The sequence below is a fragment of the Natrix helvetica genome (genome assembly GCF_964273705.1).
Source record: "Natrix helvetica genome assembly, chromosome: Z".
Classification (NCBI taxonomy): domain Eukaryota; kingdom Metazoa; phylum Chordata; class Lepidosauria; order Squamata; family Natricidae; genus Natrix; species Natrix helvetica.
The window spans coordinates 27128550-27149297 of NC_138554.1; the positions used below are offsets into that span (position 1 = coordinate 27128550).

Below are 20748 nucleotides of genomic sequence, written 5' to 3' on the forward strand. Positions count from 1 at the left end.
GGGCTACTTTCAGATGCCCAGCAAAAAGAGGTAGAGGCTTTATTGCCCAACAGGATTCCCTTGTTTCCAGTCTAGCAGTGCCAAATTGAAATGTTCTTGAGTGGAATGCCTTCTTCACCATCAGCAATCATGCAACCATTAGTACTGGGGAGATTCAGTTTAAATGTTCAAGAACACAGAAGTAAATTCGGATAGTGTTTGGCCATCAGTGATCATAGTACTGGTTCTAAATGGAGGGAAAAGGAAGTTCCCAGTTGCATGCCTTTTGGGGTGAAGTTGCCTTAGCAAGTGGCAAAACTTTTGGGCCGAGACTTGTATTCTTTCCCGTGTAAATACACATTGGAATATATGTGTGTGCTTGTACATCTGTGTGTATGTATTGGAAACTTAGGTTCACATATCTTGGCAGGGAGACAAGACTGTTGTTCCAAATTACTTTCTCCTTTTGTCATATGCTAAATAACTAAATAACTTTCTTTTTGCTGTTTTTAAAAAATAGTTTAGGGATATCTCTTCTATAGAGGAATATTTAGGTTGAAATCATTATCCTAGTTTAGATAGTGAAATGACTGCAAGAAAACAACAAAGCTCAGAGAGCACCAAGGACCCCTAATATTTAGCTATTCAATCTCCCCACCTTACATTTTGCCCCACCTTGGGAATGACCTTGGACTAAGGGAGGAGTATATTTCTTTAATACTTGTTCAACTTAAAGATGAATGAAGCTTGCCTCATCTCTGAGTTGGAGAAGTGAGGAAGGCTGTGTCATGAGGACACATCAGAAGAAACAAATGTGGCCAGGGCATGTTTTGTGCTGCAGTTAGTTGAAATATCAGTTGATCACCGGTCTCTCTGAGAATACACCCACACAAAACATTTGTGCCAAACAAAAGATTAGCAAGCTCCTTTTGGACAGAAGTATAATGGTGCTCCAGGAGAGCCTCAAAGCTATGTTCATAAACAACCTGAACATCAGCTGACAGATGTGGGAAGAGCAGAGAAAAATCTGACTTTCTCCTCTATTGTGCTATAACACCCTCCCTGGCTGTCCCCAGGGTGAGTGGCTGTTCAGGCTGATCCAGGTCTTTAAACCAGAAATTGATCTGGAGAAGTCCTGAGTAGAGGAGGAAAAACAAAAGGCTTTGTAACGTGGTATCAAGGGAACATATAACTAGGTGCCAGGCAAATTGTGTCAAGTTGTGTCTGTGGCAAAACTGTTTAAGTGGGGAAACCAGAGGTGGTATTCAGCCAGTTCTGACAGTTCTGGAGAACCGGTAGTGGAAATTTTGAGTAGTTCAGAGAACCGGCAAATAGGCTGGACCTGCCCCGCTGGCTCCCAGCTGATCTTATTTTGTTGCCCTGAACCGGAGAACAGAGCTGGAAAGCAGGTTAGTGGAGTGGGGTGGGGAGGGAATGGGGACTTTGCAGTATCCTTCCCCTGCCACGCCCACAAAGCAGTGCATACAAAGCAAGGCCATGCCCACAAAGCAACGCCCACATAATCAGTAATAAAAATTTTTGAATCCCACCACTGGGATAAACACTATATAAACACTGGAGCAGCTAAGGATGATTTTGAGCTCATTGGGGAAGGGTTAGGGATGAGATGAAGCTGGCATCTTGAGAACTTGACATTAAAAAGAAATTTCATCAGGGACATGTTGGTGCAAGGAGTAGAGAGGGACATCTAGGTACTGTTAAGTATAGGACAACTGTGGGAAGTCTAAAGAGCTTACAATTCTTCATATTTACACATGATTTAATGCCCGGAAACTGAAATTAGAACTTTTTCAGGTTTTTAACAATTGCACCTAAATTTGCCCTTTGCTACAAAGAGCAATTTCAATCTTAGGATGGCTAAGATGTATACATGCAGATAAAGTGAAGCCAGGCATCCTGTTCACCATTTAAGCTGGACTTAGGGAAACTGTTAAGTGTCACTTACCGTAGTAGGTCTTATTGTGCTGGATGTTTCCTTGCAGGTTTTGTTTCCCAGGATCCTGGTAGAAAAGGCTATTGTGCATTGCAAGAACTGTAATTTTATTCCTGATTGCAATGCTAGTGGAATTTGGCTTGAGGAGTTAGATTTAGGATTTCATAAACCTGAGCAGTTAGGTTTATAAAAGCAAAACCTAAATGTTATTTTTAGGGATGTTCGCCAAGGAGTCAAAAAAGTCAGCCAGAACCATGTGATTGAAATCCATCTTTTTTTTCTGTATGTCATGCTTGATTTGACTTTTTTTGTCTCTCTGTCTGTGGCTATATTAATGACTTTTTTAAAATTCCTGGGTTTGGAGTGATAGTTGCCTATCTTACTTTTGATCAGATGCAATCAAACAGTGTTCCATTCAGCCCTTCCTACTTTTGACTTTCAGGGGTATCCACAGATCATGATCAGCTCTCTATCATGCAGAAACCTTATCAAATTTGAAGGGGAATATTTCCCTTGGAAGATATCATCCCACCTTACTTTTTTATGATGGTTTCAATTGTTCTTCTTATTCTTTTTATTCATTGCCAGTTTGGAAATCCTTTCTGAATGGAAGACCCTTTCTTGCTTCTCCACTTCTCCTCCTCCCCCATCAAGCCTTTAGATATTCTACCCAGACACATTCAACACCTCTTTACTTGATGAGTGAAGGGAGCTCTATCTATCACTCCTGGGTTTATATCTTGGCAAAAACACGTGACCTCTTTATAAATATAAAATGCAGGGGCTCTTTTTTAACATCATAATAATACCAATAGTAATAGGTGCCTGGGGTGCAACCAAAATATTTGTAATGCCTTTCAAACATCAGCAGCATTGACAAAATCACCACCAGTCAATTACACCTTTATCTGGAACAGCTTACATCTTGTGATGATACCTTTAATATCAACAAACACAATCTGCCTATGCCATCTGTGGATAAAAATGCCAAATCCAATCTAAATACCTGGTTGATTGTGCAAGGAACCCCAATACATAAAATTACAATTAACAATTATTAATGTATTACTACATTAAATGATAATAAATGGAAATGGTAGTCCCAATGATTATCAGCATATTGGGTGACATACCAAAAGGCCTTGGGTAACACTTAGAAAATCTGCGCATTGACAAAAATTTCCCTCTGTCAATTACAAAAAAGCCACAGTGCTTGGATTGGCACATATACTATACTGACAAATTACAACATTCCAATTTTTTGGGATGAAGTCAGTATGAATGAAGAACAACAGTGGCTATAGAACTGAAAGTTGTTGTTGTGATTATTATAAAAGAAGGAGAAGGAGGAAAAAGAGAAGTTCTCTTTCCCCATCTTCCATTACCCTAAGTTAAGACACTTTGGAAAAATGGACTCCTTCCACTTGCTCAGATTTCTGAGATATTTAACCCCAATTTTGGCTTGGCTGCTGGTAAGAGAAATACACCTTCATGGGACAAACTGGGACATATGTCTGTATCAAATTTGCATGTGATCATTTATAGGCAAATTTATAAATAATTATTAGATTTAAAGCAACAATGACATGTTTAACCCTACTGGGAAGAATAAGACTTCCTGGAATGGGTCACTCGCCTATCCAGGCATTAGCTGTTGATAGGCACTTCAAGTCCTTTGCTTTCTCTTCTTGTTCAGGTTCCTTATCTTGAAACAGAGTCTTTCAAAAGCTGCGACAGAATCTCCTGCCATCAGTAAACTTGTGACAATCATCCCCCCAACTCCTATTAAAACCAGATGTCTATCAACTGGGAAGTGTGAAGAAAAATACTATTGAATAAATTGAGCATTGTAGAGCTTGAGTTATACTTTTTAAAAATTAATTTTCTTGGATAACTTTTTTTACAGAGTAAAAGCAATTGATATTTTTTAAAGAAAAGGAAAGAAAGAAAAAGTGATAAGTAAAAGAAAAGGAAAAAGATATAAAGAAGTTGCTCCTATCTTTCTTTATAGCAATTATAAATAGATTTATTGTCAATGTTCCGACTGACAAACCCAACCAAAACAGGCACAATCGAGACGATCCAATCTCTTAATGCACAACTTTATTGAGTACATCATTTTGGCACTGATGAGGGCAAAAGCAGATCTAGCTAATTCCTGTGCAAACCTACATAATCAAAGTATAGGATTCTCCCTCTCCATTAGGGCAGGTTACATTGTCCAATTGAGTCTCATTGTATTGTTATGAGAAAAGTCTTTGGCTTTGGCAAATACCTGCTGAAGTGTCCTTGGCTCTTATGCTCATCTTGATGCCTGAAGCCTATGTTCCATCTCCCCCTTCCCTCCCCTCTGGTTCATTGGCAAGCTGGTTGCAACACCAAAAGCATTCTTTGAATCTTGGCATTTATATTTTATCACCTCTGCATTTATGTCATGGCTCACTTTTTCCCATATTCTCCTTTTCTAATAGTCAAATCCATAAATCACAGGTTCATTGTTTTCCTGTTTTCATCCAAAAATCCATAAAGATTTTCCAGTTATTAACAGATATAGTTGTCTTTTCTCTACTCAGAGGAAAAAAAATCAATATTGCCATCTCTGCAAGTTCTGTCATCTGTCACCATTCCTCCAGCCTGAATCATACTTTGGATGGGATTGTCTCAGTACGAGGAGGACAATTTCCTTCTCCAATGCTTTTAGATTTGAAGTAGAAAATTTCAGATAAAAGAGGTTAAATTGAGGACCACTCTTTGTAAAATAGAACACATGGTTGTCCTTCTATCCCCAATCCTGAACTCATTATAAACCATGACATTTCACTTCAAACATCTCATAACCTCTATATTTCAAATAATGGTGGAATTTGCATGTTTCTTGGTAGGCAGTTGTCCAATGGTATCCAAATACTTCTAGAGAAACTGAGTCTTGTCCTTCTTTCCTAGTGGGAAGAAAAGTCAAAAGAACTCCAAATGCGTTAATTTTAGTCATTACATTTATTTAATCTCTTTACCATGTTTAATGTTTCACTTCAGATTGTGTAACCACCCACATATCTGCACTCAGTTCAGACAATTTCTTATGAACACAACTAAAGATGACAATTTCATTATATGCAAGGACCTAGGAGGTATGGGATGAAGATCTAATTGGGTTTTTATTTTAAGAGATAGTGATAAGTTGTTAATGCTGAATATACTTGCTTATATATTTTTTCTCGTGTTTTGTGGTATTTTGATGGAAATTTGTGTGCGTGTGTGTGTGTGTGCACATTTTATCTGTTTAATATTCTTAATAAAATTACTTAAATAAAATACTTAACAAAAGAGGATCTCACATAGAAGCAGAGAACAACATCTCTGTAAAAAGCTTCAGAATTAAAGGGATGGAAAAAAGATCTCTCTTCACTACTGCCCTCAATATTATGATAGCTTAATATTTCAGCAGAGTATATATCCATATAGTGGATGGATACCTTTGGATACCCTTATAAATATTCATACTAATATTGAAAAAGTTTGGCTCCCAAATAAAGTCTGGAGTAAATAAAACCTGTCTATTTTGATCAAGCTGTAATTTATCATGTCTAATCAGTTATTAATTCAATTTTCTATTAATTTTAAGTAATATATTTCATTGAAGCAAAAGAGATTTACAGGGCATTCAGAAAGTATTCAAGCCACCTTCACTTTTGTCAATTTTGTTATGCTGCAGCCTGATTTCATGGTCGTTGAAATTCACTTATTTTCTCATTAATCTACACCCAGTACCCTATAATGACAAAGTGAAAACAGAAGTTTAGAAATGTCTATAAATTTATTAAAAACAAATAAACCCTGAAATATCCATAGACATAAGCATTCAAATCCTTTGCAACAATAACTTGAAATTTAGGTCTGGTGCCCCCCATTTCTCTTGATTATTGCTGACACGTTTCTACATCTTGTTTGGAGTTGATCTGTGGTAAATTTAATTGGTTGGACATGATTTTGAAAGGCACATTCCTCTCTACACAGGGCCTCACTGCTGACAATGCATACTGTAGCAGAGCAAAAGCCATGAAGTCAAAGGAACTGCCTGTAGAGCTCCTTTGATTTGAGGAAGGTTCCTGCCCTGAAGGTTCCTAAGTGGCCTCCATCATTCTCAAATGGAAGAAGTTTGTCACAACCAGGAGTCTTCCAAGAGCTGGTCACCTGGTCAAACTGAACAATCGGGGGAGAAGGGCCTTAGTAAGAGAGGTGACTAAGAACCTGATGGTTGCTCCGACTGAGTTCCAGAGATCCTGTGTGGAGATGGGGCAACATTCCAGAAGGACAACCATCACGGCAACCCTCCGCCAATCTGTGCTTCATGGCAGAGTGGCTAGATGGAAGCCTCTCCTAAGTGCAGAACACATGAAATCCCACTTCCACTTTGCAAAAAAGCACCTGAAGGACTCTCAGACTGTGAGGAACAAGATTATCTGGTCTGATGAAACCAAGATTGTACTGTTTGGCCTCAATTTTAAACATTATGTCTGGAGGAAACCAGGCGCCACTTATCACCTGCCCAGTATGATCCCAACAGTGAAGCATGTGGGTGGCAGCATCATGCTGTAGGGGTGTTTTTCAGCAGCAGGGACTGGGAGACTGGTCAAGGTTGAGGGAAAGCTGAATAGAACAAAGTACAGGGATAACCTCAGTGAAAACACAGAGCTCAGAACCTCAGACTGGGCTGAAGATTCACTTTCCAACATGACAACGATCCTAAGCACACAGCCAAGACAACACAGGAATGGCTTAGGAACAGTTCTGAATTTCCTAGAGTGGCCCAGCCAGAGCAAGAGCCTCTATTGAACATCTCTGGAGGGACCTGAAAATGGCTGTCCAACAGTCACTATCCCATCTCACTGAGCTTGAGAGGATTTGCAAGGAAGAATGGCAGAAAATCCCCCAATCCAGGTGTGCAAAGCTTGTCATGTCATACCCAAAAACTCTCAAGACTGTAATTGTTGCCAAAAGTGCTTCAACAAAGTACTAAGTGAAGGGTCTGCATACCTATGCCAATGTAATAATTTCAAGTGGGTGTTTTTTTGTACAATGAATAATAAAAAAATAACACCAAAGAGTCCGTTGCTGCAAGAAATTGCAATAGAATGTACATTAAAGGGCTTGTAAAAGCAACGATTGGTCATGGAATTGTGGCCATAAGCCATGATAGCTAGAAGTGCAAAAATCACGCTTAGAGCTAGTAGCAGATATCAAAGACAAGTGACAGGACATCTTCAGCTTGTGAATCTCTCTTGGTCATCCGTTTCGTTGCTGTCAGAGATTGCAAACTGGGAGAGAATGGGATGATAGGTCCAACAAAGAAAAATTTACAGAATGAAAAAAAGAGGGAGGAAAAAAACCCTAAAATTATATACTTATGATACATATGTAAATGCACATGTAAGGATTATTAAATAATATTTAAAGTCTATGCAAATGAGAGAGACAAGGCAAACAGATTGATTTAGTTGCATATATGGGAATGAGGGCAGCCCACTTCTCTGTGTATCTTCATTACAAACGGCAAGTGACAGAAATAAACCCTAAATCTGTAGGAGGCAGGAGGGGGAGGCTAGGGTGAGATCTCTTGAAAGGAAAAGGCAAGCATTTGAGTGACACATGGGTCTGTGGACATTCGGCCTCCTCTCTCCTCCTCCCCCCATCCCAAGCCAACCATCCTCCTGGCTTCTCCCTTCAAGTCAGCAAAAATACTTTCTCTCCGCAGAAGGCCATATGTGAGTTGGTGGATGAAGTGATGTCAGCACTGGTCACCCAATGGGGGCCCACGGAGAATGTCCAAGGATCTGGTCCCCAGGCTGCCTCATAAGGACGTGTGCCAGCCTCAGAGTTTGGCGAAGGCTTCTGTTCAAGGACAGGTCATCGGGCTTTCCCTCCATCGTTGGATACAGTGCTCCAAGGACCATGGTCTGCTGAGAAAGAGGAGGAACTCCACGGGGGCACGAGTGACACTCCATTGAACACACAGCAGGGGAACAGCAGAAGCAGGCCAAGCCCGAAGAAGTGGGAAGCAGCTTTAAACACACAAGAGGACAGGTGCGGTAGGGCAAAAATGGAAAACGCCCATGCCAAAACAGGAGAAGAATGCCTGGCTTACTTTGGAGTAAGTGAGCATGCAGGCCTCTCTCCTGAGCAGGTGAAAAGGCATATGGAAAAATATGGACCCAACGGTGAGTGCTTTCTAAAATAACAATCCTTTTGGTACCCACTTGGCCAGGTGCCAGGATGCACAAAGGCAGGGGAAATGGAGAGCCAGAGAGCTGAAAGGATGTGCAGAGCAACATAGGTATGAGAAGCAAAGAAAGCAATCCAACCAGAGATGCACAGTGATGGACATGGATTCTAAAATGTAAGGAAGGACAGAAGCAATAAGTAGAGGTAAAAGAGGAGGAATCAACTATTATCAAAGAAAAACGGTCACATAGTTATTGGAAAGCAGGAAGGAGGTGATAGAGATGTTCTAGCAGAGTCTAAAATTGGCCATGGAAGGGGAATAAGAATGAAGGTAGAAGCAAAGCGCAAGAGGGAAAATTGACTATTGCAAAGTTGCGGGGTGGGGGGGATATAGTCATGCTGGGGCAGGGCAGCTGCTGCTGCTTTGCTAAGAATAACTCAGTAAATTCCCTTTGGTATGAACGAGATATCAAAATTGATGGCAACTTGTAGGAGCAGCCGGGAGGTTGAAACAAAAGAGAAACACTGATATTACACGGCCAGCGAAGTGAGCTAGTTAGATGCTGAGTAGATTTGAGAAGAGATGTCTTTGGGGAACAAAATGTAATTGTTGGTTGGTTGCGATGCTGCTGAGTGGGTGGATCTGGAGAAGCTTGTTTTGTGAGGAGTGGCATATCATGCTGCCAAATATGTAGATAATTAAGAGGATAGTACGATTTCCAAATTTTATAATGTCCCTCAAATACATGGGGTAAGGTCAAAAGTTCTGGATTCCTCAGTGGACTGGGATTATAACAAAAATTTGATCAGAGGGGGTTGGAAATGTGTGATGTGCTATTTTGTGGGACGTGCACAAGTTTGTAACTGCTCTAAATGACCCAATGTATTCCTTCCTGTCTCCTTGAAAAGTCCTACCTCCAAGGATTTCCTATGCTCAAACCAACTTTGCAATCACTTAGGCCGTGGCTTACAAAGTTTTAATGAAGTCATTAAAAAGCATACTCATTTCTGCAGAGATGTCCATATCCAACTCACAATTGCTCTCTAAACCTAAGCATGATCATATAACTTCTTTCTTTCTAACTGTCGGCTTATGACACTGAAAATTCACCTTAAACTTCATGGGCGGAACCAACTTCTTTGTAAATCCAGAATAGTTTCACCTTCTCTGTTGCCACCTTTGCTTTCCACTCAGCAAAAGTCATACTAGCAATAACCCTAACAAGCTTTTCTTTCTCTTTCTCTTTTTCTTTTCCTCTCTCAACATGTTGTCTCCGAACCCCAGAACTCCCAGCTGAAGAAGGTGAGTCCTAAAAAAGATTGTACATAAGTGTTAGGAAGGAAAAAAAAAAACCTGACCTTGAATGAGTATGCCCCATATGACTCCTACAGACCATAACACTCATTCAGTGGCTATTGGGTCTCCAGATGGGACCTCAAACTTTCTATTTAGAAATAAAATCTCAGATTAACCTGTGAATTGCCATCTGGTTTGTCCCAATCATTTCCATCACGTTCCATCATGATCGTAGTCATGGAGCTCTTCTTTTGACCAATCAGATGCCAAATTATGCCTCTACCAAACTATATGTTGTTCTATTCAGATCCATGTTCTGATTAGCCATGTATCACCCCAGCACCCATTTCCCCTTTCTTGGGCCTTAGAACTAATTCAAAGCTTATAAGAGGCATAGCTGTGATAAAAGATAGCTTGGTTCTTTGAAATATTATTGACCAAGTAATGGAGGCTGCTTGCTAAATGCCCCCCCCCCCAACATTTTTGGATGAAACAAAGATCTCTGTTTAGGAAACAGATCAATTGGGAAAAGGCAAGAGTAAAAAAAAAAAGGTTTGTATACCTTGCCATTTCTCCAGGTTAATGATTGCTATGGAGCTTCTGTTAACACATAGCTAGACTTGCAGAGAAGAACCTACAATTTTCCCAAGCATAACAGCTGGAACTTGTTGAAAAAATCTATCATAGATGTGTGCAGGCCCGCTATCCCTTCTCTCTTTCCTTGCAGCTCATTGCTTTCTTGATTTTTTTTTTTGGGGGGGGGAGGCAGGCTGACTTCCCCCACCCCATCTCTGCAGTCTCTGTCTCCTTTGTGCCTTTCATGCCACCCTTTCTTGCTTATCAGGCAAAACTATATGGGAGCTGGTGGTGGAACAATTTGAAGACTTGCTTGTGAGAATTCTCCTGCTCGCAGCCTGCATCTCTTTCGTAAGTGACACTGGCCTTGTAACTGAGGAAACTTGGGAAATCCACAGAGGGCTAAAGAGCAGAAGCAACCATTTGGGAGGCAGAATGGGAAAGAAGCTATTTCATGGGCAAGTGATGACTGCAAACATGCTCTCTGGGGATGTCATCCTGTGTTAGAAACACCCTGGTATTGGATTGATTTTAGATTGTTTAGTAATGAGTGGAGTTCTTAGTGCTCTCTGAATTTGGTAGTTTGCTTGTACCATAGACATTTCATTACACAACAAGGCAACATTATCAGTCAGAGAGTGTGGGGTTTGCTCCCTGTTTATAACTTGTGTGGGCAAGCTACTGTATATAAACAGATAGCAAACCCAACACTCTGTCTAACTGATGATGTTGCCTCATTGGGTAATGAAATGTCTACCAGCAAACCACTAAGTTCACACAGCACCAAGGACTCCACAGTTCAACTCTGAGTCACAGATATTACCTTCTATTGGTAATCAGTGTCAACAAATTGATGAATTAGGTGGGTGGGAAGAAATAACTCTCAAATGAAGGCAAATATACATGGATAACAGGATAATGTTGCAGGGTCCAAGCTTGGTTAATCACCAGGGCCAGAGTTTAGTCTTCAGAAATAACTGTAATGCCATATTTGATAATTCCCTTTAACCTCAAGGGTAGGGATTAACTAAGGCTTAATTTGGGTCAGGATACAGAGCTGAAATTATTTTCATTGGCAAAGTAGGCAATACACGTAAACGAAAACTTTGCATCTGAGCATCTTCAATGTATTTTTCCTCATGAATTCTTTTTCAACATTTGGAGTACTTGTAGATGTTTAATTCAATCAGGACATTCTGTTTCTTTTTCTCAGAACTAAAAACTGACTTCCTTTTGTGTAACAAATCAGGAAGTAAATTGAGCTAATTTATCTGCTCAGCAATTTATTTTGGCTCCTTGATGATTAAAAGCAGCCACCTTGTTTTATTTGGCCATTTTCAAATATTTCACAAAACAATTTCCTTCTGAGCAAAATCTCAGAAAACAATATGGGCATCAATGTGCACTGTTTCCCCCCTTTTTAAATACATAATTTTATTAAAAGTTTTAAAAAGGAGACTAAAAAACAATATAAACTAAAAACTAATACCAACTAACATAAAATAAGAAAAAAAGAAAGAAATCAGGAAAAAACCCTACAAGTGCAAGAAAGGAAAAAAAGAGAAAAGAAAGAACATGCAAAGAAGTGGCTTCTTTACAACAGTTGTAAACTTATTACAGTACAGTACAGTGGTAAACAATTGTACTTATTAAAATTACTCATTTATCTTTTAGTCTATGGTTAGACTTTCTTCTTTCTATAATTGATTCACTTTAATCATCAAGACCATAATCATAAGCTCAGAATCAAGAGTTCATAGGGTTTCCAAGTAACAATACATATAGACATTGTGCTTTCTCTGATCAAAAAAAGGTCAGTTTGGCCATCTCAGAGTTCTTTGATAAGCTTAAATCATAATTGTACTTCTACTATAATGAATACATTGATTCAGTCTAGAAAAAGCATATACTTGACCTGTACATTTCTGTTTAAAAATGAATGCTCTCGGGTTCATAGAAGCCACAAACTCCCTGCCATTTGTATAATACAGCAAACCCAAGCACAAGAAGCTGAGATTTTCCTTATTTCAGCACCCAGAAGCTCATCATAGCCTGTTGTGCTTCTGCCCAGTTTCCTGACACTTGAGATGCAGCCTCCTCAGATTGTGATATTAGATCTTTCAAGAGCACATGGCTAGGCTCAGCAACAAGAGGTCTCAGAAAAGGTCATAATTTGCAGCCTGGTTTTCATGTCTGCGTGGTTCAACATTTCATTCTCAGGCAGCCCAGGAATATTAGCATTTCCTTGACCAAAAACAAGCCAGTCAACCAAACTGTTCTGTCTATTTCCTTATTTTATTTCTCCGAGCTCTGTAGGACATAAGTATTATGGGCCTTCTGAACATCTGCTTTGGGATTGTATTATCATTGAAAAATAGGACAACAGTATAAATAAAATCAAGATCACATTGGAAATAGCACTGTCTTCACCATGGTTTCAAGACGTGTTTGGCTACAAGTTTCAGAATTTATGCAGTTTGGTTGAATTATTCTCTCTCAGAGGATGATTGCAAAACACACTTTTGAGATGCTCAACTGGCCCTAAACAAGATACATTTTATCTTTGGCACACATCTACACTTATCTCCTCTGCAGTTGATGAAAGAATATGTCTTTAGTGTTACCTTTTTTCCACTGTCTGTCATGCTTTTCCACTCCTGAAGCTTCATTAAATAGAAACTAATCTGGAAATGTACATAGTGCTTCTAATTTTTAGGATTGCAGTTATTTAGAATGAAGTCAGTAAGAGGCAGGCTTGTTTTGAATGTTAGGTGTTGAATTTGAACCTGCAAACAAAGAAAAAGAACTTTGGAGATAACTCTGGGAAACAATCAAGCATTACTAAGCACATTTGTACTGTTAATTGACTATAATCCTTCTAACAATTATGTCTCTTCCCCACAAGTATATCAAACAGCATGAGGTATATATTTGCACCAGGCTCTGTTCCTATAATAGAAACCCTGTCAGACACAGCTCTCACAAGCAGGGGGCAGTGTGAAACCTTGTACAGATGCTTCATTGCAATTGTGTGCAGCACATACCTTCCTTCCACATCTCAAGCTATACATAGTTACACACTTGCTCCTGCCTACACAATTGTGCAACATCCATGCGCATGCACGCATGCACACACACACAGCAGCAGGAGCCCTTTGTGCTGGTGCTATCAAGTTTCATGGAGATTGACTGACAGGCTTCATTTTTGTGCCAACCCAAAATGCAGGCTGGCTTCAGCTGTTTTCAAATGGCATGTTCAAGGAGAATTAAAAAGTAAATGAGATTTCAGAAGGAGAAAAGAGAGGTAGGGCTGGGATTTAGGATTCCTGACTGGAAAATGAACAAAGACCATATCTGAATGAGAGAGAAGTGGAAGATTAACAGCATTCACTCTCCTCCCTTCTACAACTATGTATATCTGTTTGTTTACAGGTACTGGCATGGTTTGAAGAGGGTGAAGAAACTGTCACCGCATTTGTGGAACCATTTGTCATCCTATTGATCCTGATTGCCAATGCCATTGTTGGAGTATGGCAGGTAAACAAACTAATCATGTTTTGTTTCATTGTAGTTTGGTGGATGCAGGTGTGTGAAGTAATCCAGACTCCAAAGGAAAAGGTGATTTGAAACATGTGTGAATGCACATGTATCTGTCAGCTGCCTTTAAATACAATGTCTCTTTTGCTGGAATTGCATAGAAAAAACCCAGGAAACCATGAGCTGCCATTACAAGTTACTAATGGGTAAAATATAAGTATCCTGTACACCTCAAATCCCCTTTGCCCCTTCAGAGCCAGATCCCTAGGGTTAATTCAGATGTTGCACAGGCATCAACAGATTGTAGTCCTCTAGTCAACTATAGAAGCTCCCTATGGACTTTAGACAAATCCTCTATATTAACCAACCTATCTCAGGAAGTTGTTCTGTAGGAAAATTTAGGACGGAGCCCTATACATGCCTCTTTGGACTCATAAATGAAAGGTGGTTGATAAACACAATAAATAAAGAAGCAAACAAACCATGCTTTAAAGCAGTATTTTTTAAACTTGGCAACTTTGAGGTGTGGACTTCAACTCACAAGGACGTGAAATCCACACATCTTAAAGTTGCCAACTTTAAAGCATAATGGGTACATTCACAAGCCACACCAAACCAGAGCCAAGAAAATCACATTCTGATTTAATGTAAGGTAAGAAGCCCTCTTTAGCACATGAAGGTATCTCTATGATGCTCTGAATGCACTACAAGATGGCTTAATATATATTTTGTTCTTCAGATGTACCTTATGAATATTATCTGACTGCTATCATGAGGAGATTGCTGTACTCTAACCTAGTCAATCTCGGAGAGCATGAAAGTTCTTTCAGCAAATTGCAGGGTGTCAAAATATCAAGGCTTAATGGAGTAGGAGTTTAGATCTTTACTCTGTGCCTGGCTCACCTTTTTCAGCTTGCTTTCTTGCATTGCTGAGGGGCCCCGAGCGGTAATTGAAAGCATCAAGAGGGCATCTTAACTCTGAGTGGGGCCCTTCTCCTTGCAGGAACGAAATGCTGAGAATGCCATTGAGGCCCTAAAGGAGTATGAACCTGAAATGGGCAAGGTCTATCGATCTGACAGGAAGGCGGTACAGAGAATAAAGGCCAAAGACATAGTCCCTGGCGACATTGCAGAGGTGGCAGGTAAGTGCAGGTGGGGGTGAGTGGAGGAGGAGGGAAACGCATTAAAGGTCATGGGGATTCCCCAGGGCAAAGAAGACTAAACATAGAATGAGTACCAGAGTCAGTTTGGATACCACAAGTTCTCTTCCATAATCTTTAAATCCCTAAGAAGCTCAAGCTCCCAACTTAAGCTATTAGAAATGAGGCGACTGAAGATGACAGATACCATTAGCAGTGACATTCAAAATGCTTAGATATTTCTGGAGCTACTGCTCTAGAAGACAGTATTTTCCTCTCACCCCAATACCTACTCCTTGACAGAGTAGGGTCAAGGTCAATTAAGTCGACGGGGTATCCCAGTATTCTCTAGTGCTTTCTTTTCTAGAGGACATATATAAGGGTAGTGTGATTATCTAGTAACAATCATCTACAGCTATATTTCTCTCTAAAGAGCAGCTGCCAAGATTTCTGCCTCCGATCTCCACCTGAGGATTTAAAAATGCTTCCGAGTTGGTTAAACTGAAGCAATTATTGACCCTGACATAGCATTTCTGTGTTGATTTAATTGCACAGGTTGCCTCAACTTGAACAGGGTTGGACAAAAGACTGAATAGTGATAAAGAAGCATTATTTTGTGAAACAATTGATTTGCAAAGATATTAGCATTAAGCAGGGATCAACCCATTATTAGATAAGCAGAGGAATTATAGCTGGAATACATGGCAAAGAAGACATTATTCTCTGTGAGCTGAAAGAAATAAAGGTCATTTTCACTTGCACCTAACCAGGACACAAAACACCCTGATTATATCTTTTATTTGCTGTTACCTAATGATATAGCCATCATTTTGTCCCCAATGCACAAAGAAGACAAGCTTAAGTAACCCTTAGTTATAATGGCAGTGAAGTAGCATTTGACTCTTATTCTAATGCTGTTCAAAGTTAGCTTCTAGGTAGGTCAAAACTGTCTGGTTTTGTTATCCATAATTTTGGAAGAAACTAAAGTGGCTGCAGTGACTTGAAACAGCGGCGGTTTAGGCAGATTGAGGCCTGGCAGGCCTGAGCAGCAATTTTGTGCTGGTTTATTTCTGCAGTTAAGATGGTAGAGAGCAGTTTAACTTAGCCCCAGAAAAACACCCTCAGCGAAGTCAAGAATGCTTCTATTACAGTAGAAGTGATTAAATTGAGATCTAAGGGAAAGTTCAGAATTTATCAAATTAATTGAGTGAATATCAACCATGAATGAATTAAAGGAAGGAACTGACTGGTTTTGAATTTCCAGTATGTGAAAAAGAAATGTTCTGACAATGTCTATTTCTACTGTAAATACTTCCTGTTATAAATTGTATTAATGACTACCCACTCTAGGCACCCCTCCCCTTTTCAGGAGAAGAGTTGCTATTTTCACTTGGGTTAGATAGTGTTTTTCTTCAGCCTCAAATCCACAGGAAGTTCTGCAGATGCTGCTTCAGCAAAATCTGAACAAGACCCCTCCATCATGGAGCTTGTTTACTCCTTGGGTTGCCCTGTCTTGACCCTGGAATAGAGGCGAGAGGGATGTTTTGGGAACAGACAGTCCCCATGGAGAGTGAGGGCTGTAGGGGGAGCAGTGAAAGCAGAGCCCTGAGGAATCCCCTTCAGTTGCACTTACTGGATAGCAGCTGCCCTCAGAGCTGGGCCAGCAGCCAGATCATTCCCTCCTTTCTAAATTAATTTAATTCGGAGATCATTTACTCTTGGGGCCAGTTGCACAAGTGTTTCCAAAATATAAAGGGCAGCCACCCACCCATCCATCCACCCATCCAACAATCCATGTGATGGAGCAGTCTCCCTCACGAGGTCTTGTAGCTTCTCGCTTTTCTTTTTGTCACACATTCACACTAAGGAGATCAGAGTGGTTTTTTCTTCTGTGTGCCTAAAAAAGAGAGATACTGCATTGCCAAAAAATTAATTAAAAAAAGAAAAAAAAAGGACAGACTTTACATAAAACTCATATTCTCCCACGTATGTATAGCAAATAGGGCAAAGTGTGAAGGGGAAATGTTTTTTTTTTCTCTTTTGAGTCTATACATTTAAGTATAAATTTTGAAAGGATTTGTTAATTTAAGTAGAATGCATGACATAACAACTGAACAGGAGATATGCTGGCTTCTAACAGTTGGTAGGCCACAACAAGCCCCTCCCCTCTCATTTTGTTCTATTTGAACCATTCCCTTCAAAATATGATCACTGCCTCCCCACCCTTGTCCTATCCCACACCAATTTGTCCTGGAGAATTAAAAATCCAACAGGAAATTAATACTCCAGCTCAAATATCGATAAAATAATACATGTGTGCGTGTGGCTGCACAAAAACTGAGAGGTAAATGTTTCCCTCTACAGAGAATGCGGGACTTAGAAACTCTCAATCCTTCCCCGTCTCATTCTTTTTAAAACGGAAAGCCCAGTTCCTTGGTCATGCTTTTTTTGTCTTGATCCTCACATCCTTAAAAATGTGCTTATTAAAAAAAATCCTAATATATATTTTGATCAATAAATCTCTGAGTTAGAAGATTTGGTGACATTTTCAAGAACACAACCAAAGATTCACCTTGCCTAGCGCCCTAGCTCTAGCGGCTACTGCCCAGCGATCCCGGGGAATCTTATAAGCAGGGTTTGAAGGTGACAAAATTTCCCTGTTTTGATTTCTCATGCTAATTACTCAAAAGGGGAAACTTTCTATACATAGATGCCCTGTTCTTAAATAGGACGCTGAATAGCTCTTGTCTGGTCCAACTGTCATTCATGATTTTATCACCTTCTTTCATGTGCCTCAGTGACCGAATGCCAGGGAAGGACACAATGTTCTTGTGTCTTCAAGAATTGCATAAGGAGGGGATTCATTTCCCTAAATTTCTTCTTAAATGTACCAAACTTGTAGTCAGTCCCCTGTGCATTTGGCGTCTGCTATCACAATATATATGGTAGGAGGCAATTCAATAGTTGGTAATAGATATGTATTATCAAAGAGACAGAGAGAGTGTGTTAAGTCAAAATCCTTGAATGTCTGCAGGAAAGAATTTAATAAAGATAAAATTCTGAGGAGCCACTGCAGCTCATGGATAACTCTGAATAGCTTATGCTCTTTGTTTTTTTCTTTTAAATGTTACTGGCCAAGCAACTTTAGCATCACTTTGGGGATGTAGGAACATAGTTATTGCCACCTTTCTCCTAGTCTGGCCTGGCCTGAGTTCCCCTCCCTGCCTAGGGAAGCCATGACCTCTCCATCTCCTTGAAGAAGAGAAGGCAGTGGAGCAATGGACAGTGCAGAGCAACCAGCTTCGCCTTGTATGGACACTGGCAGGCAGCTGGTGGTGCCTTGGGAATGTGATGAGGCAGGCAAGGAGGGAGAGAGAGAGGGAGGGATGGAGGGAGGGAGGGAGGGAGGGAGAGGGGGGAGGAGGGAGACTTAATGCGCTGGTGGAAAAGCGAGCTGGGATGCATGGGGACATCTACAGTTACCGTGCCTTGTCAGATGAAAGGAGGACAGGCAGAGGAGAAATCCACACTGGGATGCTACCTCTGGCTACCTTAGAAGCAAAGGAAAAGAAAATCACTTCCACCCCATCTGCATCCTACATTCTTCAATCCTGACATACCCAAAGCATACCCTTGATGATTGCCCACTTCTGAGGAAAACAGGGATTTTTGAAGTTTTTCCTCTGCATTTCTGAGCAATATTTATTAGTTTAAAGTGCATATGCAGTAGGTATGAACAGGTATCTGGTAACTGGGCAGAGTCTCATAAATGGCTTTAGTATGGCAAAGGTTTGTGTTTGTTAAATAGCTTAGCTGGGAGGGATTCTCTGAGGAGAATAGAAAGGTGAGAGACTGAGGAAGCCCGCCTGAACTAACTGGGCAAATGACTTAATAAAAAAAAGAAAACCAGAGAACATCTTGAAGGGGAATGGGGTCAAAGAATCCCAAAATTATTTCTGATTGAACAGGAAGAAATTGGATTTTTCTCAATGGAAGAATTTTATCACCACAGGAATTAAACCTCAAAAACTATATTTAAATGCTAAATGGGAGGGATTTACATAAATGCAGATGAACATTTTCACTCTTCTGATTTCAGTTGCTCCAATTGGTTGCATGTTGTTTCTGCCATAAATAGTAGTATATTTATTTCTGAAATGTAATGGTGTAGAAAACAAATAGGAGTGCGAGTTAATGTATAAAGGACATTTCATCCACTGAAATTCCTGCTTCAAAATTTGACCCCAGTAAGAAATGTTTGTCATTCAAGCTACCTTCAGTTCTGTACAAATAATGTTCTTTGTCTTTACGCCAATGTTTCTTGACCTTAACAATTTTAAGATATGTGGACTTTAACTCCTAGAATTGCTGATTGGGAAATTCTGGGATCTGAGTCCACATATCTTAAATCAGCAAAGGTTGAGAAACACTGATCTAGACGGTAAAAAGAAACCCATCCTGATGATCCTGGGTAACTTGAGTTGTTCGATGGTCTGTCCATAAAGTTTTCAGATTTGTTACTGTCTTCTACTGCCCTCCAGTGGATGCCAAACCTCTTTTCTTTCCTTAATATAGAACTTGGGTCAATGGATCTGTAGCTTTTCTGACCCAAGACATTCTGCTGTCTGAAGCAGAAGATAAGGTAGCTTGCATGCCTTAGAAACCATCTGGATTGGAAATTGAATTTCATCTGAGGGCAGGTGTCTACTAAGGCAGACACGTAGCCTGGAATAAACCTTCTTCTTTGACAGAAAGGAACTGAATGCATCATGGCCTGAGACAAACTCTTTTTTTTTCCCTACTGGAAGGGCTGCCAATACCTTGCTTCACAGTGGAGGGAAACCTTGTATAACTTCCTTATCATAATTTCTCATGCAATGACTTGTAGGTTGAGCAATTGACAACACATGCTTCATGATGTTGCCATACAATTGTCACACTTTAGAAACTATAAGCCAGGGACATCAAACTCACAGCCTGTGGGCCAGACCACTCCCATTTCAGTGAAGGGGAAAAAAGTTGTGATATGTCACGTGCCGATGATGTGTCGTCGTGAGTTCGACACCCCTGCTATAGGCCATTTGCATGATAATATGACTGACACAAATTATGGCATTTGTACAATGACATCATGAAGTCAGTGACATTACTAAAGCATCTGCTGGACATCTATTAGTCCAGGTGATGGTTTTGGTTGTGGTTGAGTTCACATAATACATAAATAGGCTGAAGTCAATTCGTTGTGAAAACTCAGTAGGGTTATTTTGTGACCCAGTGATTGGACATATACGATATACAAAATCTGGTTAGGGAATTAACCTATTTTCTGAGTTTACATAGTATACCGATCTGTAAATTAACTAAATGGATTGGGTGTTTCACAACATGCTAAATCTGGAGGAACAAATTACTCAAGCATAGTATATTGTGCCTATGCTACCATTAGATTTTTATTTGACCTGATTAAGTTATGCCAACCCAGAAAATTGGATTAATTCAGAAAATTGTGGTTTACTTAGCCCTGACTTAGCTTATAGTCAATAGCAGGTGTTTTATATTGTTTACATCAAACAATAGTGACTGTTCTATGGCTAAAACTGGAGGTTATTCTTTTTTTTGTTCCCCAGTTGGTGACAAAGTTCCAGCTGATATCCGCCTCATTTCCATCAAATCCACCACTCTGCGTGTGGACCAGTCTATTCTGACAGGTAAGGAACTCATACACAATACATTAGCAATAAATAAATTCTGCCCATAAGATAATTTTTTTTTTGGGGGGGGGGAATTAAAATGAAAGGGAGAAAGAGGAAATAACAACAGAGACGATGTTTTTAAATCTCAGTCAATCAGCGAAGACCTGGAGAAGAACCTATATTTTAAACCACTTTGTAAAGGGGAAGGATAGGACTAAATAGAGATCATAGACTCTATGGATAAATCTGTGGTTGGGAAAACATGCCTCAGAAAATCATTGGTATAGGTATGATTTGGGTATGATCTATACAGATGTTGTTCAACCTTGGCTAATTAAAGATACTGTATGTAGA

At 39.9% G+C, this 20748-nt stretch overlaps 1 protein-coding gene across 2 annotated transcripts in view; it reads left to right on the top strand.

Annotated features, from left to right (window-relative positions):
* Positions 1 to 7768: 7768 nt before the first annotated feature.
* The window catches only part of ATP2A1 (ATPase sarcoplasmic/endoplasmic reticulum Ca2+ transporting 1), a 39424-nt gene continuing 26444 nt past the window's right edge, over positions 7769 to 20748 (top strand). Inside the window, exons 1-6 of one of the 2 annotated variants that reach the window (XM_081970050.1) lie at positions 7769 to 8148; positions 9438 to 9455; positions 10294 to 10376; positions 13458 to 13562; positions 14566 to 14704; positions 20329 to 20409. In XM_081970050.1, the coding sequence (XP_081826176.1) occupies positions 8031 to 8148; positions 9438 to 9455; positions 10294 to 10376; positions 13458 to 13562; positions 14566 to 14704; positions 20329 to 20409 (544 nt within the window). In that variant the 5' untranslated portion in view covers positions 7769 to 8030. The remainder of the gene's footprint in view (positions 8149 to 9437; positions 9456 to 10293; positions 10377 to 13457; positions 13563 to 14565; positions 14705 to 20328; positions 20410 to 20748) is intronic. The other variant, XM_081970051.1, reaches the window with a different exon arrangement.